The sequence below is a fragment of the Myxine glutinosa genome, chromosome 5 (assembly GCF_964187855.1).
Source record: "Myxine glutinosa chromosome 5, kmMyxGlut1.1, whole genome shotgun sequence".
NCBI classification, from domain to species: Eukaryota; Metazoa; Chordata; class Myxini; order Myxiniformes; family Myxinidae; genus Myxine; species Myxine glutinosa.
The window spans coordinates 51,447,209-51,465,506 of NC_136265.1; the positions used below are offsets into that span (position 1 = coordinate 51,447,209).

The following is an 18,298-nucleotide window of genomic DNA, read 5'->3' on the forward strand; positions in this document are numbered from 1 at the left end:
ATCTTCAACTGCTCATGATGACAGCCCCAACGTAAGAGAGAAAATGTCGGGGACTCCGTTCTTTTGTTCCCCGGGCTCTTACGTCATCTGATGACGTCCGCGCATGCTTCTATCAGGGAGTCCCATCTCATCACTCTCTGGCCGTCCTGACCAATTGTTCTTTGGGGCGTGGCCTCACGCCCCTCTTGTGCCCTGGTGATGGCTCGGCTGGCGGAAGCCGCGGTAGTTTTCAATGTCTTGGTTCTGGTTACTTATTTAATGTTTATTTTAGGTGTAGCCTGCACGGCTGGTGTGGTGTGTGTCATAATGAACAAAGGATAAATCACAGAGCCCATTTACATACAGGGGATTTACCCTTAACCCATACCTAATCAACATAACCGCACCCCTCGTCATGCGGACAAAGATACTCTTACACGACATCCGGTCTAACGGGTCCCTACTTTGGTACAGTGTTCTTCTTCTTCATCACAACATTCAGAGCACACTATCCTATACAATCCTACCTGGCCCAAAGATAATCCATTGCCTACCCTCTCACAAACGTAGCAATACACACACACGTATACCTACACACATCCTAAGATAGTTTGTGTGTGCTCAGTAACTGTTTGACACATTTTGGCAGTTTCAAAATTCTTCCATTTTTCTTGAATCCTAACTGAACCCTCTCCCTCGAGTAGAGGACATAAAATATGGACAATGTTTGATTGAATTTGTGGATTAATTTTTAATTTCTCTATATTTTTCAAAGTTGGTGTGAATTTTTTATACTTTTTGTAACTTGTCTTTACAGAGAAACAAATGAAACTGGATTCTTGTTCCAACTGCCCCCAGTTGTTCAACGCACAAGGTTTCAATCATCACACGACACAGACAGTTATTCAAGATACTGGCACATTTAGCATCAAGTCTCGTAAATGTTGTCCGGATACCTTGAAGAATGTCCAAGAAAGCGATAAATCGCTCAGGTGTCCTGTGTGTGACAAATCGTTTGCAACGTTGTCATCTTTAAAACGACATCAAATAATCCACACGAGCTTGAAGCCGTTCAAGTGTTCTATTTGCAGAAAAGAGTTTGCTCGTTCATCATATTTACACCTTCATCAAAGGATACACACGGGTGAGAAGCCTCACAAGTGCTCTTTGTGCCCGAAAGCCTTTTTTCAATCATCACATTTAAGGAAACATGAAATAACGCATGCAGGTGAGAAGCCACACACGTGTTCTGTGTGCAACAAGGCTTTTGCTTTTATGTCAGAATTGAAGATTCATCAAAAAGTCCACATGGATGCAAAGCCGTTCAAGTGTTCTCTATGCAGAAAGGAGTATGCTCGCTCATCATATTTACACATTCATCAAAGAACACACACGGGTGAGAAACCCTATCAGTGTTCTTTGTGTGACAAATCATTTGCCGGGTTATCATATTTAAAAGGACATCAAAAAGTACACACAGGTGAGAAGCCTTGCAAGTGTTATTTGTGTCCTACAGCCTTTTCTGATTCGAACAGTTTAAAAAAACATCTCAGAATACATTCAGGAGGGAAGACAAACAGGTGCTGTGTGTGCAGCAAGGCTTTTGCTTTTATGTCGGAATTGAAAGCACATCAAAGAATGCACACTGGCACGTGCTCTGTAGGCAACGATGTGTTTTCCCGTGCCTCAAGTTTTTATGAGCATCAACGAATGTACACGCTCTTGAAGCCCTACAAGTGTTCCGTGTGTCATGAGGCCTTTTGTCACGTAAAGCATTTGAACACTCATCAACAAACATTACATCCGGGAGAGAAGCCATATAAGTGTTCCATGTGCAATAAATCATTTACCCTGTTATCATATTTAAAAACGCACGAAAAGATACATCTACAAGAGAAGCCATACAAGTGCTCTGTGTGTCATGAGGGTTTTTTGCGAGCAACATATTTTAAAAACCATCATGAAAGACTACATGCAGGAGAGAAGACATACAAGTGTTCCGTGTGCTGCGTGTCATTTGCCACGTTCACAGTTTTAAAACGACATCAAATTCATACCGGTGAGAAGTGCCACAAGCGTTACAAGTGTTCTGTCTGCACGAAGGTCTTTTCTCGTTTAACGACTTTACTTGGTCATAAAAGACTGCACACGGGTGAGAAGCCGTTCAAGTGTTCTTTGTGTCCTAAAGCCTTCACTCAATCGACGCATTTAAAAAAGCATCAAAGAGTGCATACAGGAGACAAGCCACACAAGTGCTCTGTGTGCAGCAAGGCTTTCAGTTTTATCTCGGATTTGAAAATTCATCAAGGTGTGCACACCAGTGAGAAGCTGTTCACTTGCTCTGTGTGTAACAAGTCGTTTTCTAATTCACCTCGCTTGACTCAACATCAAAGAATCCACACGGGTCCATTCAAGTGTTCCACTTGCAGCGAGGAGTTTGATTGCTCGTCAGATTTACACGTTCATGAAGGAACACACGCAGGTGAGAAGCCTTACAAATGTTCTTTGTGTCCTAAAGCCTTTATTCGATCAACACTTTTGAGGAATCATCGAAGAATACACACAGGAGAGAAACTACAAGAGTGCTCTGTGTGCAACAAGGCTTACGTTTTTTACTCGGAACTGAAAAAGCATCAACTAATACACACAGGAGAGAAGCCCTTGAAGTGTCCTGTGTGCAGCAAGTCATTTGCTCGTTTGTCGTATTTCTCTCAACATAAAAGAATCCACACAGGATCACAAATTTGGAAAAGAAAGGGCAACATCAAGAGGAAATGTCCTGAGTGATAATTAATATATGAGGGGAAAAAAAAAGATAAATTAGAAAACAATTCACAAAAATGCCAAATTTAAAAAGCCCCGGCCCATGTGATGGCCAAAGCAACTCTCTGATTTCCACAATCATTATAATCACGTAATACAATAAAAATGACGAGTCAGAGAAGTAGAGATGTAAGAATGGACGATACGGAACAATAGACCATCTATTACTGAATAAGGTCATACTCCAAAACTGCAAGTTGCGAAGCACCAAATTGCACACAGCCTATATAAAAAAAGAACTTTTGATAGTGTCCCACATTTGTGGATGGTAAAATGCATGCAAGTGTACAAAACCAATACCCAAATAATCACACTGGTTGTGAAAGCAATGGAGCTCGGGAAACACCACATTGATATTACACCAGGAGTGAAGATAGAACACGGGATCTTCCAGGGTTATAGCCTTTTTTTTTTTTTTTTTTTTTTTTTTGTATACAAGATCGAGGCTCGTGAAAGAGCGAACATTAATCACACAGAAAGACAAACCGACACATAAAACATATAACATCGGGAGCGGTAGACAAGATGGGGAGAGGGGGAAGGACACAAACACAACATTTGAGAGCAGGGACCGAGAGACATGGAGACATCGAGAGATCTGAGAGAGGGCGAGGGCTTTGGGGGGGGGGGGGGGGCATGGGAAGGGGGCGGTGGGAGAGGTATAAAACATATGGACACTGCCAGGACTTCCAGGAAAGAAGTTGGAATTTCAAACAAGGTGGATCTGGGGTGAATTAGCGGGGGTAGAAAAGATCAAGGTTTTGGATGGGGGAAGATAAGAGATGGTGGTGAACAGCTGTTTTAAAGACCTGGAGGGAGGAGTGGGATTGAAGGGAGTGAGGGAGTTTGTTCCAGAGGCGGGAGAAAAGAGGAATGAAAGAGTGAAGGTGAGCAGAGAGCCGAGATTTCGGCAGTTTAACCATCGGAGGGTTGCTGGCAGATCTTGTGCGACCTGTAGGAATATTTGGGGGACAGAGCACAGAGAGAGCTGGGGGTGCAAGGCCGGAGAGGAGTCGGTAGAAGACAGAAAGACCACCTACCTGCCTGCGGTGAGTGAGTGAAAGGCCCTCAGAGATAGCTTCATCGCGGGAGATTCCAATAATTCTGAAAGCTTTGGTTTCAACAGCGTGAAGCCGAGCTAGGTGTGAGGCAGGAGCACCGGCCCATAGGGGAGAACAGTATTCCATTGAGCTGCGGATGAAAGCCTTGTATGTGGTGAGGAGCTCAGGTGTGCCGAGGAAGGACTTCGCACGACGGAGGATGCCCAGTCGGCGACTGGCTTTGGAGGCCAGCTTGGAAATGTGGTTTTCCCAAGAAAGATCATGGCAGATAGTGAGACCCAAAATCTTGAGCGACAGAACTTCTTGGAGAGGATTGTTGAGAAAGTAGATGGGAGGGTTGTCCAGTCGATCTTTTCGGAGAGACATAGTAAGAGTGTGAGATTTGTCAGGATTGAAAGACATGTTCCACTTGTTTGACCAGTCTGTGATTTTGTCCAGGTCTTCAGAGAGTGAGGAGGCAGCAGACTGCCGATCTGAGGGAAGAGGAATGGAGCGGCAGAGAGTGGAGTCATCAGCAAAGAGATAGAGAGGATTTTCGAGAGAGTCAGAGAGATCATTGATGAAGACCAGAAAAAGCACGGGGCTCAGAACACTGCCTTGGGGAACTCCAGCCTGAACAGGAAGAGGAGATGAGAGAAACCCATTCAGGGCCACACGTTGACGACGACTGGAGAGGAAGTCCGCCAGCCATGCGTGGAGATTTCCATGGATACCAAAGGAGGAGAGTTTGGTGAGCAGAGCGGGGTGCCAGACCGTGTCGAAGGCACGTGATATGTCGAGGGAGACAGCTCTAATTTCCTGTTTGGCATTGAGGACCTCCATCCATTGTTGAGACAGCAGAAGCAGCATGTCCAGAGTAGAGTGACCTGGTCTGAAACCAAATTGATGATCAGAGATCAAGCCATTGGAGAAGAGGAAAGATTTCATATCCGAAGCAATGATGGATTCCATGACTTTGCTGATAATTGGGAGAAGGCTGATTGGTCTGTAGTTGCTAGGATCTGTTTTTGCACCTTTTTTGTGCAAAGCGGTGATGTTGGCTGATTTCCAAGCAGATGGCAGTTGACCTTGAGCAAAAGAGAGGGTGAAGAGAACAGAGAGAGGGTGAGATAGAGCAGCAGAGCAGGATTTTAGGACCCGTGGGCTGATGCCGTCGGGTCCAGTTGCAGAATCAGAGTCGAGGGTTGACAGAAACTTTTCCACCTTGTCAGGAGGAAAGGACACGGAGTCCAGGAGCAGCAGGGTACGACTGGGTATGGTGGGTACAGAGAGGGATGGGTTTGGGACACAAGATTTAGAGGCAAACACAGAGTTGAGGCATTCAGCTTTTTCACGTGCGGAGTCAGCTGTGTAGCCGTTTGAGGTAAGGGAGGGGATGGAGGGGGAACAAACACCAGAAACGGATTTGACCAGACGCCACCAGGATTTGGAAGAGGGAGACAGATAAGAGAGTTCGGTCTTGAGAACGGAGAGATATTGTTTCCTGGCTCTCCTGAGGGTGGACACACACTTGTTTCGGGCTTTGTGAAAGGAAATGAGATTTCCTTCCGTTGGATTTGCTTTCCAGGAGACGAAGGCAAGTTGTTTCTGGGCAACAGCCTCACCACAAGATTCCGTGTACCATGGACGGGAGGAAGGGTATGACAACTGAAGACGAGATGGGATAAATCTGTGCATGAGAGAGAGCAATTTACTTTGGAAGAATTCCCAGGATGAGTTGATGTCAGAGGTGGTAGAGATGGGAGACCAGTCCAGATGATTGATGGCTGCTTGAAGACCGTGCCAGTTGGCCTGAGTGAAATGCCAGACTCGTCGACGCTGAGCAGGCTCCCTGAGGATGGTCAGAGAGATGTCCACTTTAACAAGGACATGATCAGATGATCCGATCGGAGCAGAAGAAGAGCAGCAGACATTTTCAGGGAAGTTAGTCATAACCAAGTCCAGAAGAGAAGATGTTCCGTTGACTGAGATCCGGGTCGGGAAATTGACAGATTGTGTCAGTCCCAGTGAGTCGCAGAAGTCCTTTGCTGAGGAGCCATGGCTGGTGAGAGAGGTACCCACACCCAGCCAACTGGCATGATGACAGTTGAAATCACCACATATGAGGAAGAGAGAGTTGGGATGAGTAGATAGAAGTTGGTCCATATCATCAGACAGCGAGATGTAGATGGAGTCATCACTGTTTGGTGGACGGTACAACACACATATGAACAAGAGGTGGGAGCGAAGGGGAAGCCGTAGCCAGAGGTATTCCTGGGGGTGAGGTGGAGAGAGTGCAGTGCAGGGCGAGTGAGGAAGAGAGTTTTTGATAAAGATAGCAACCCCGCCTCCAGGACGAGGCTCAGGTCTATCATACCGGAGGAGGGAGTAGCCCGGGAGAGATACTATGGAATCAGAGACATCATAAAGGAGGAAAGTTTCTGTTAAGCAGATCACGTCTGGTTTGACAGAAGCAACCTGTATGGAGAGATCAGTTAAGTTTGAACGAAGGCCCCGGATGTTTGAGGTCCATACCGTTAATGAAGAGGAAGGGGGAGCATCAGATACAGAACAGGGGGGAGGAGGGGTAGGGTAAGATGTGGAAGAGGTGGAAGAGATAGGGAGAGCTGTTGAAGGTGTGTCAGAGATTTCAGAATAGCTCTGAGAAAGGGAAGGATGGGGCGGACAAAAGGTTTGATGGTGATTGGGTGAGCCACAATGAGGTGTTATTTGAGGAGGGGGAAGAGCGAGGCAGAAGGTTGGGGGAGATGGAGGTGAGAGTTTGAAGGGGGAAGAAGCGGGGAGGACGCTTTGAGGAGGGGGAGTGAGAGGGGGGAAATTGAGAAGCAATGAGGGTGGGGAGATTTGAAGGGGAGGGGTGAGGGGGGAGTTTGGGAGGGAAGGGACAAGGGGAGGGATTTGAAAGGGATGGGATATGGGGGAGATTTGGAGGGGAGGGGTGAGGCAGGAGTCTAGGAGGGGAGGGGCGAGGGGGCGTCTTGGCGGGGAGGGGTGAGGGGGTAGTTTAGGAGGGAGGGGGCAAGGGGGGAGATTTGAAAGGGATGGGTGATGGGGAAGATTTGGAGGGGAGGGGTGATGGGGAAGATTTGGAGGGGAGGGGTTATGGGGAAGATTTGGAGGGGAGGGGTGAGATTGGATTTTTGAAAGTGTACGATTTATGGGAAACGAACATTTATTGCAAAATGAGTTTCTTGTGACCTTCGAGTTAAAAATACGTTTAAGGACGCTGGATGGAGGATGGAGTGCAGGAGAGTTTAGGGAATGTAGAAAAAAGGCACTATAGGAGATGGATATTTTTTTTGGGATGAATTGATTTGGTGAGCAAGTCGAAAGCAGCCTTTTAAAGAAGAAGAAGAAAAAGGTGTTATAAAATATGACGGAATACATAACTTGAGGGGAAAGTGTAAACATTGAAGGTTAATGAGTGAAAACTATCTGGGGAAATGGGGGAGAAACACGTGGTCGAAGAACGAACGAACGAATAAGAATGAATAAACGAATGAGAACAGAGAAGGAAATTTTTTTTTTTTTTTTTTTTTTTTTTTTTTGAGTTGAGATTTACACAAGGAAGTAGGCTATGGGTGAAAAGCCTGGGAATACAGAGAACGAAAGTTATTGGATCACAAACGACGGACCGCTGAGAGAAAAACAAAGCCTCAAGGTTGTACAGTGCACACTGTACAAGGCCTCAAGACATGACACGGCAAACACGATCAATTTATGAAAGATAAACACCGAGAAACAACCAAAGTTGCACACAACTAGGGCATGCCCGTACTATATATAAGCTAGGACGTGCCCGTACGTGGGTGCCCGTTCCTTGCCAAAAAAAAAAAAAAAAAAAAATTTGTGTAGGGGTGTGTGTGTGTAAACATCCTAGGGCGTGCCCGTACGTGGGTGCAAAAAAACATGCGTGCAAACAACAACAACAAAAAAAAACTTTGAAACCACGTGGCAGTAACGACCACAGAACCCCCCCCCCCCTCTATTTACATGAATGGTTTGGTCCATTCGCAACGACCACAGAACCCCCCCCTCTATTTACATGCAATGGTTTGGTCCAAAGCGAACGGCTTGCAGTGTTTGGTAAAGAAATCGCCATAGCTCGGTAAGTACTTGTCCAATTAATATGAAACCTTGAAAAGGCACATCCTCGGGTCCCCAGCAATATACCTGGCAAGTTTAAAGTATATCGGACCCGTGGTTGTCGAGAAACAGCGGTCACAGACAAACAAACAAACACACACACAGACACACACACACACACACACACAGAGATTGCTGGAATTATAGATAGATAACTTCACACACCGAAAGATAAATACAGTTTCGACAAAATACAATTGTGAACAGACTTAACTTCGAAAAACGTGGAGACCGTGTGGAGCTTCGAAAATCCCTCCCACCGTCTCCGAGATCTCGCGAGATCTCCGAGATCCTGATTCTTGTTTTGTTTGGTGGCTCTGGACCCACTGAGAAACTTTATTAATGAGCAAGGATATGGATACACCCGAACGTCAAACAGAATAATGTCCAAATGATCAGGAAAGGTGACACATACTGTATATGGATGATTAAAAACTTTGCACTGAACGTTGAAACATTGCCAGGACAATTTAAATTAATAAAATGGCACTGACGACATTCAAATGGAATTTGGTCTAGATAAGGCAAGTGCACATTCGTAAGAAGTAAACCAACAAAATTGGATGAGATAAATATCAACCTAAGGACAATAATACCGGAGCTATAAGAAGAATCATCACAAAGGTGCATTGTAGAAGAAGAGGACCACCAAATATGTCACAAACAAATGTGCAAAACAATTGTCAAAGAATGTTAACGTGGAAGGAAGCTGATCTTGAAAACATACCTCTCCCCGAGAAACAAAATCGAAGCCGTAAACCAATTTGCAGTACGTTTATTTCAATATAGTTGTGGAATAGTATACTGGCCGGAATCAGAAATCAACACGTTATATCAAAACTGGGAAACTTCTCACTATCCATAAAATGTTCTACAAAAACCAGTGCATCCTGAGAACCTGCCGAGACGAAGAGGAGGTGGCGGCCTGATGGAGCTCAACCTGATGAAACGATACTCTGAGGACATTGGGATGGAATTTGACAGAGATCACATTCATAGCAGGTAAACCAACAAAACAGACACCATAAATATCAACCTGAGGGCAATAATACAGGACCTAGAAAATAAAACATCACACAAATACCTCGGAGTAGAGGAGGGCCACCAAATATATCACAAACAGATGTGAAAAACATTTGCCAAGGAATACCTTTATAGATCAAGGCAGATCCTGAAAACACAGCACTCGGAAGGAGAGTCAACTTTTCATACCTCTCCCACACCATCACCGTCTTAAAAACTCTCTCCTAGAAACAAAATTAAAGCTACTAGTGAGGTACCTGTGCTACGCACGGGTGGGGGGCCAGAAGCAAACAGACAATGCACAAACGGCGAATGCTAAAGCATGAAACCAATAAATGCCACATTCCTGTATCACCTTCAGTCGCACGTCAGACATGGACAGCAAGTTCGTGAAGGATGTCAATGAAAAACGTATCCGTTCACAAACAAATGGGTACGTTTGTTCCATACCCAGTCCGTGGCGAATCTGCATATGGCGATCCGCGAATTTCACGCTTAGAAAGTAGAAACCGTCACGGCATTTCGTCATTCACTTGAACTCTATATCTCCTTTTTCATTCCAAACAGCATATCTCCAATCACAAATGAAATAACATTAATATAAAAAATAAACTTTTAACAACATTCGTGACATAAACAAATATTTAAATCCTGATGTGAAGTTCCGTACGGTTGGGTGAATAAAATTACGAATTCAAAATCGTAATTGTATTCACTCAATTCCAATCATCAATTGATACTTTAACAAAACGATTTAACATTATGATTGAATGACGGTTATATTTGGATATTATCAATCCCACATTGCCGTAACCATTGCCGTAATCTGTCCACTTCTGCATTCGTGGCAGGTTCGTAATTCTCATCAAAATCTAAACAGTATTTGTATAATTTCAATAAAAGCCACATCACTGTTCATATCGGTAAATATTATTCCATCGTGTTTGGAAAAATTGGAAAAACAATATAGCCTATTTTACTCCAGGGGGTTCCAAGATTACCCACCCAAAATATCGTTGCGATCGGTTCAGCCGTTTTTGCGGTACCTGGGAACGAATGGACGGACAGACAGACAGACGGACATTTGGTGAATTATAGTAAGATAAACCAACTCGCAGTACAAGTGTTCCAATACAGTTGTGGAATAGTAAACTGGTCATACCCAGACATCAACGAGCTCGATACCAAAACAAGGAAACTCCTCACTATCCATAAAAATCTTATGCAAAAAACATTGCATCATGAGAATGTACCTCCACCTGCTGATGGAGCTCAACCAAGTGCACAGACTGGCGAGTGTGGGGTTGGTCGAGAACGTGGAAAGTTCATCAGACTATCAAATCCAATTTTACAAATACAAATGGATAACGAATCATAATAAATGCTCAAGATCATAGACACTACACACTATATCAATGGCTTCAAGAAGATGGCAGGATTGACTTCATCTGACAAGTGTAGGTTTGGCATGGGAGAAACAGAAAGCAGCATCACCTTCTCTCAGGAAGGTGTAGAAAACCTTGTCAGAACAGGTGTACTCACAAAGGCATAACAATGTATGCAGAGTAATCCACGAGCATATCTGAAAAGAAACTTCAATATCCTGGTCTCATAAAAAATCCTGGAAGCATGAACAAAAAGCGATCATTGAAAACGAATAATAAAAAAGAACCTCACTGAGATTTTGAAAACCTTATGGAGGAATATTACGATAAACAAACTACATTTGGAGGCTGTCTGGGGTTCAGTGGCAATTGTGAAAAGAACCCTTGGAACAAAGATATAGGAACAGGAAAACTTCACAACGTGGTCGTTGAACTGTGCTCCAATCCTACAATGGACGTGTATACTTGAGTCGTGGGAGGATACTGTTCAACCTTGTGAAACCTGCAAAATGGAGATGTAACTTGTACAACTTCACAGAATACCATCGGTGGCCCATTAGGAACAGCCTGGTCCTCAGGGCACCTTGGGGTAAAGACGCATGGCTGGCTGTAAGCAAACGATGCTCATTGGTGACTGGCAACCACAAAAACAATTGAAAAAAGGACACACACCTCTCCAAGTGTGAGCGGTATGCATGTGTGTTCACACATATGTGAGCAGCTAGAATATGTCCCGAGAAGAATACAAACCCCAGCTTCGCCGGGAAAGAAGAAAATGTCAAACTCACTGTCAGACATTGCACCATGCCAAGCAAAAAGCCTGAGAGATAACACCTGTCTGCAAAACCAGGACAAACTGAGGTACACATGAAAAGGAGTTAAAAAACGAAGTGACCTATTCCGAACAAAACTAGAACGGCACTTGGTAGAGCGCATACCTCCGCCAGGCTGAACAATTTATGTTTTGTATCCCACTGATAGGCCGGATCTGGATTCGGACCTGAACCAAAATCAAATCGGCCTGTTCTTTTCACCTAACCAACTCAACCACCGAGTTTCGTCATAACTCGTCCGTAACTTTTTAAAATATCATGTTATTTATCGCGTTTCACCCGATCTCTCAATGGTAAAGAATCACTTAAAAAGTAAATAATTATCGTATCCGAATCCATATTCAGATCTTCACCAAAATCGAAATGATTAGTCCTTGTCACACACCCAACCGGTCCACCAAGTTTCGTCCAAATCCATCCATAACTTTTTGATATATCCTGCTATGTATCGTTTTTGGCCATGTCACTCAATGGTGAAGAATCATGTAAAGAATTCTACGAGCCGGATCCGGATCTTCACCAAAATAGAATCGATTCTTCCTTGTGATACACACAACTTGTCCACCAAGTTTCGTCCAAATCCGTCCATAACTTTTTGAGATATCGTGCTATATACAGTCACGTGAAAAAGTAAGTACACCCCATGTAAAGTTTTGACCTTTTCAACATATTTCAACATACAGCTATTTGATCTTCATTTCAACAATATTGATAGATAAAGGTGATATAATACAACAAATATCATGAAACATTTACATTTTTTAGTCCATTTTATAATTTAAATAAACATAAATGCAAATTTCACGTGTGCAAAAAGTAAGTACACCCCTACATTTATCACTACTTCAAATACCTAAAATTAGAACATCGTTAGAGAGGATCTTGAAGGAACCTGTCTTATTTAAACCTCAGACATTTCGTTTGGTTTGCTCTTTGTTGTTGAAGTGTGCGGCGTCACCATGCCTAGATCAAAAGAGCTCGCTGAGGCCTTCAGAAAGAAGGTTATAGGTGCCTACAAGTCTGGGAAGGGATTTAAAAAGATCTCCAAACAATTTGGAATCAATCATTCGACTGTCCGGAAGATCATCTACAAGTGGAGAAGATTCCAAACAACTGCCAACTTGTTCAGGCCAGGCCGCCCCAGCAAGTTCAGCCCGACAGCAGACCGCAAGATCCTGAAAGAAGTCTCTAAGAAACCCAGAATGTCATCATGGGACCTACAGGTAGCTCTTGCCACTGTTGATGGCAAAGTGCACGAGTCTACCATTAGAAAGAGGCTGCACAAATTTGATCTACATGGGAGGTGTGCGAGGAGGAAACCTTTGCTGTCCAGAAAGAACATCAGGGCAAGACTAAAGTTTGCCAATGAACACCTAGGCAAAGACCAGCACTTCTGGAACAATGTGCTCTGGACAGATGGGTCAAAGGTAGAGCTATTTGGCCACAGTACCAGAAGACATGTTTGGCGAAAACCAAAGACAGCATTTGACCACAAGAACCTGATACCAATTGTAAAGCATGGTGGTGGAAATATTATGGTTTGGGGCAGCTTTGCTGCATCAGGGCCTGGGTAGCTCACCATCATAGAATCCACCATGAATTCTTCATTGTACCAGAGGGTGCTTGAGGATAATGTGAGGTCATCTGTCGGCAAGTTGAAGCTCAACCGAAGGTTGACCTTGCAACATGACAATGACCCTAAACATACCAGTAAATCCACCATGGAATGGCTGAAAAGAAAGAAATGGAGGGTTCTGGAATGGCCATGTCAAAGCCCGGATCTAAATCCCATTGAGATGTTGTGGGGGGATTTGAAACGAGCTGTGCATGCAAGAAACCCCTCAAGCATCGCACAGCTGAAAGAATTCTGCATGAAAGAGTGGGAAAAAATTTCTCTCAGTCGATGTCAGAGACTGGTAGACAGTTATAAGAAACGCCGACTTGAGGTTGTTTCTGCCAAAGGGGGCAATACCACCTATTAGATAGAGCCAAGGGTGTACTTACTTTTTCCACAGAAGGAAATGGCATCTTTGTTAATTTTTTTGTTTGAATAAATTATTGCAAAGTCAATTTTTCATTATTTTTTGTTCAATTAGATCACCTTTATCTATAGATACTGTTTAAATGAAGATCAAATATTGATATGTCCACATAAAAAGATTTTAAAAAACATTTCTTGGGGTGTACTTACTTTTTCCACATGCGAAATTTGCATTTATGTTTATTTGAATAATACAGTGGACTACAAAATGTAAATGTTTCATGATATTTGTTATATTATATCACCTTTATCTATCAATATTGTTGAAATGAAGATCAAATTCTTTCCTGGGAATTCTTCCAAAGTAAATTGCTCTCTCTCATGCACAGATTTATCCCATCTCGTCTTCAGTTGTCATACCCTTCCTCCCGTCCAAGGTACACGGAATCTTGTAGTGAGGCTATTGCCCAGAAACAACTTGCTTTCGTCTCCTGGAAAGCAAATCCAATGGAAGGAAATCTCATTTCCTTTCACAAAGCCCCAAACAAGTGTGCGTCCACCCTCAGGAGAGCCAGGAAACAATATCTCTCCGTTCTCAGGACAGAACTCTCTTATCTGTCTCCCTCTTCCAAATCCTGGTGGCGTCTGGTCAAATCTGTTTCTGGTGTTTGTTCCCCCTCCATCCCCTCCCTCACCTCAAACGGCCACACGGCTGACTCCGCACGTGAAAAAGCTGAATGCCTCAACTCTGTGTTTGCCTCTAAATCTTGTGTCCCAAACCCATCCCTCTCTGTACCCAGTCGTACCCAGCTGCTCCTGGACTCTGTGTCCTTTCCTCCTGACAAGGTGGAAAAGTTTCTGTCAACCCTCGACTCTGATTCTGCAACTGGAACTGATGGCATCAGCCCACGGGTCCTAAAATCCTGTTCTTCCGCTCTTTCACTCCCTCTCTCTGTTCTCTTCACCCTCTCTTTTGCTCAAGGTCATCTGCCATCTGCTTGGAAATCTGCCAACATCACCGCTTTGCACAAAAAAGGTGCAAAAACAGATCCCAGCAACTACAGACCAATCAGCCTTCTCCCAATTATCAGCAAAGTCATGGAATCCATCATTGCTTCAGATATGAAATCTTTCCTCTTCTCCAATGGCTTGATCTCTGATCATCAATTTGGTTTCAGACCTGGTCACTCTACTCTGGACATGCTGCTTCTGCTTTCTCAACAATGGATGGAGGTCCTCAATGCCAAACAGGAAATTAGAGCTGTCTCCCTTGACATATCACGTGCCTTCGATACGGTCTGGCACCCCGCTCTGCTCACCAAACTCTCTTTTGGTATCCATGGAAATCTCCACGCATGGCTGGCGGACTTCCTCTCTAGTCGTAGTCAACGTGTGGCCCTGAATGTTTCTCTCATCTCCTCTTCCTGTTCAGGCTGGAGTTCCCCAAGGCAGTGTTCTGAGCCCTGTGCTTTTTCTGGTCTTCATCAATGATCTCTCTGACTCTCTTGAAAATCCTCTCTATCTCTTTGCTGATGACTCTACTCTCTGTCGCTCCATTCTTCATCCCTCAGATCGGCAGTCTGCAGCCTCCTCACTCTCTGCAGACCTGGACAAAATCACAGACTGGGCAAACAAGTGGAACACGTCTTTCAATCCTGACAAATCTCACACTCTTACGATGTCTCTCCGAAAAGACCGACTGGACAACCCTCCCATCCACTTTCTGAATAATCCTCTCCAATAAGTTCTGTCACTCAAGCTTTTGGGTCTCACTATCTGCCATGATCTTTCCTGGGAAAACCACATTTCAAATCTGGCCTCCAAAGCCAGTCGCCGACTGGGCATCCTCCGTTGTGCGAAGTCCTTCCTTGGCACACCTGAGCTCCTCACCACATACAAGGCTTTCATCCGCAGCTCAATGGAATACTGCTCTCCCCTCTGGGCTGGTGCTCCTGCCTCACACCTAGCTTGTCTTCACGCTGTTGAAACCAAAGCCTTCAGAATCATTGGAATCTCCCGCGATGAAGCTAACTCCAAGGGCCTCTCACTCACTCACCGCAGGCAGGTTGGTGGTCTTTCCGTCTTCTACCGACTCCTCTCTGGCCTTGTCCCCCCATCTCTCTCTGGGCTCTGTCCCACAAATATTCCTACAGGTCGCACAAGATCTGCCTGCAACCCTCTTATGGTTAAACTGCCAAAATCAAGACTCTCTGCTCACCTTCACTCCTTCATTCCTCTTTTCTCCCACCTCTGGAACAAACTCCCTCACTCTCGTCAATCCCACTCCACCCTCCAGGTCTTTGAAACAGCTGTTCACCACCATCTCTTATCTTCCCCCATCCAAAACCTTCATCTTTTCTACCCCCGCTAATTTCACCCCAATTCCACTTTTTTGAAATACCAACTTCTGTCCTGGAAGTCCTTGGTGTCCTTGTGTTTTCTACTTCTCCCCCCCCCCCCCCTTTCCCACGCCTCCTCCCCCCAAGCCCTCTCCCTCCCACACATCTCCCTGCTCTCAAATGTTGTGTGCTCTCAAGTGTTTGTGTGCTTCCCCTTCTCTCCCCATCTTGTCTTCCGCTCCCTCTTTTTATATATTTTGTTTGTCTGGTTGATTTGTTTATGAAGTAAATGTCAGCTCTTTCACGAGCCTCGATTCAGTATACAAAAAAAAAAAATAATAAATAGCTGTATGTTGAAATATGTTGAAAAAGTCAAAACTTTACATGGGGTGTACTTACTTTTTCAAGAGACTGTATAGGTTTTCGCCCTATCAACGATGAAAAATCACTTTAAACATTATCTGATCCGGATCCGAATCTTCACCAAAATTGAATCAATTCTTCGTTGTCACTTACGCAACCTCTCCACCAAGCTTCGTCCGAATCCGTCCACAACTTTTTGAGATATCCTGCTGGATGTCGGTTTTGGCCCTATCTCCCAATGGTGAAGAGACACTTAAAAAATTATACTAGCCGGATCCGGCTCTTCACCAAAATCTCATCAATTCTTCCTTGTCACTTACGCTACCTCTCCGCCAAATTTCGTCTGAATCCGTCAACAACCTTTTGAGATATCTTGTTCACAGACAGACAAACAAGCAAACAGATGGACAGGGGTGAAAACATAACCACCACCTTCAGTAGCGGAGGTAATAAGGCCATCCTCATTTACAAAGTTTATTCTATGCTGGAGGTATTGCAGAAATACAGAAAAGGAAAATGTTTTGTGGACCAACTGAAAAGGTCAAAAGTGGAAATGCATAGCGAGACTGTGGTAAGAGTAGTATGGTCCGTGTGTTTCGTATAGGTTAGATTGTCATGTAACAAGAACCTGGCAGAGTCATTTGTTACACACAACACTGATGAGGCAGCATATGTAATTTATAGACAGGAAGCCTCATGCACATGAGAGCAAGCTGTTCACTGAGGAATTTTAGAGGAGACTGATTGTGGCTTTGTCTTCATCCTTCTACATGGGGTAAGAGCAATGCATCCTTCAACAAGGTCAGGTGGAGGCTGAGCGTTGCTGGCCTTCCTCGTTATTGATCTTCATCGTGCGCGTTTTCGCTTTCAGCATCTTTGGAACTACTCGTCACTGGCCCTCATCCCGCACCTGGTTTCCAAAGTTGTGTCCACTCTGCATATCAGAGAAAAGGGAAGTCTCAGCTCCATTATTGCCTTGTTGTACAAGTGTGATCTGTGGCGCCTTGAGTGGGACAGGAATTGCTTTGTTTCCAATCATTGTAAACAAATTTGAATATTCCCATTTACCTATTTGTGTGCTATTTGATTTGCTTGGTTCATTCTGTTTTGTTTATAGCATCTTGTTTATCCTCTTCCCTGTTTACCTTACAAAATAAATCCTTTTAAAGGTAAGAAAATGCGTTTGAGGCATCTGTTTTCCATGTGCGTTTGCCGTCGATTTCGGCCCAATCGAATGATCCTTGGGGAACTGTAAAGTTGTAGAATTCATTGAACGCAGTGCATTAAAACCGTTTAGGCCATCTCCCAGGACGATAGGTCCCGGCGCTGAGCGTTTTGTCTTAACGGGCTCTTTGACGTGAGAGTATCTTCTGAAGTTGATACAGTATCGCAAAGATCACCACGGTAATATAAAGTCCACAAATATCCACCCAAAGACAGAATTAAGGAAATCACTGATAGTCAGACACTCAGCTAAAGACCAGAAGGAAATGAATCATAAACATGAATGAACGAGAGAGTTCATGGAACACCGTATTCTGGGCAGTCTTGAGAAAAAGTACATGTGAAGGGTCTTTTCAACACTTGCTTTATGTTTGAGCACAGTCTATATTTCTGAGGAGCTGCAATTTTGCCTGAATCTCAACATGCCCCAATGCTGAGAGCGCGAGCGGAAAATTTGATTGGTGGAGATGGTGTAAAATCGCTAATATTTTGTCCAAGTACGGCTAAACTAGAGGTTTATGGAAGTGTTGTACCAACAACTCTATTTGTGTTCTATATTGTTCAAGTGTACAATTTAATTGAAATAAAAGTTCTAAAGGCAACATAAAAACAAACAAACATTTTTTTTGGAAGTTCACCACCGTTGATGCAGCGTCTTTTACACCACCTGATTTAACACGTTAGATTAGTTATCAGTGCGTGTTGTTTGTGTCCTTTATGATGTCCCTAAAAACAGTAGGCTTCTTGTTTGGAATGATTTACAATTTTGCTTGACTACTTGACAGGCAGACAGACAAAAACAACTGCCTTATACTCCTCTGTGTGCTCTGGACGAGATTCCAGAGAATTTACCAAATACAGAGCCAAGGTACTGCAAAACCAGACTGACCAGGTGTCCCGTATTTTATGGGATCGTCCTGTTTTTTACCTCAAAATCACCGCGTCCCGTTTCAAACCTTCCCAGTGTTACGGATTTGTCACTTCCGTTGTTGTGGTTCTCATCCACTGCAAACATTTTTGGTTGCATGTACTATTATTGTTATCGTTTAAGTGAATTGGAGATAACTATTTTCAAAAGGTAAAAAAAATTAATGTTTTAAAAAGAAACCGGAAACCGGATCGGGAACCGGACGAAGAAGAG

The 18,298-nt window shown here is 43.9% G+C and overlaps 1 protein-coding gene across 5 annotated transcripts in view; it reads left to right on the forward strand.

The window, feature by feature from the left end:
* The window catches only part of LOC137427540 (uncharacterized), a 74,882-nt gene that overhangs the window by 13,340 nt on the left and 43,244 nt on the right, over positions 1 to 18,298 (forward strand). For 2 of the 5 annotated variants that reach the window (XM_068117114.2, XM_068117115.2), the window contains exon 4: positions 797 to 2,810. The exons of the other annotated variants lie outside the window; for them this stretch is intronic. In XM_068117114.2, the coding sequence (XP_067973215.2) occupies positions 797 to 2,766 (1,970 nt within the window). In that variant the 3' untranslated portion in view covers positions 2,767 to 2,810. Of the gene's footprint in view, positions 1 to 796; positions 2,811 to 18,298 lie in introns of those variants that run through there. 5 annotated transcript variants of the gene reach the window in all.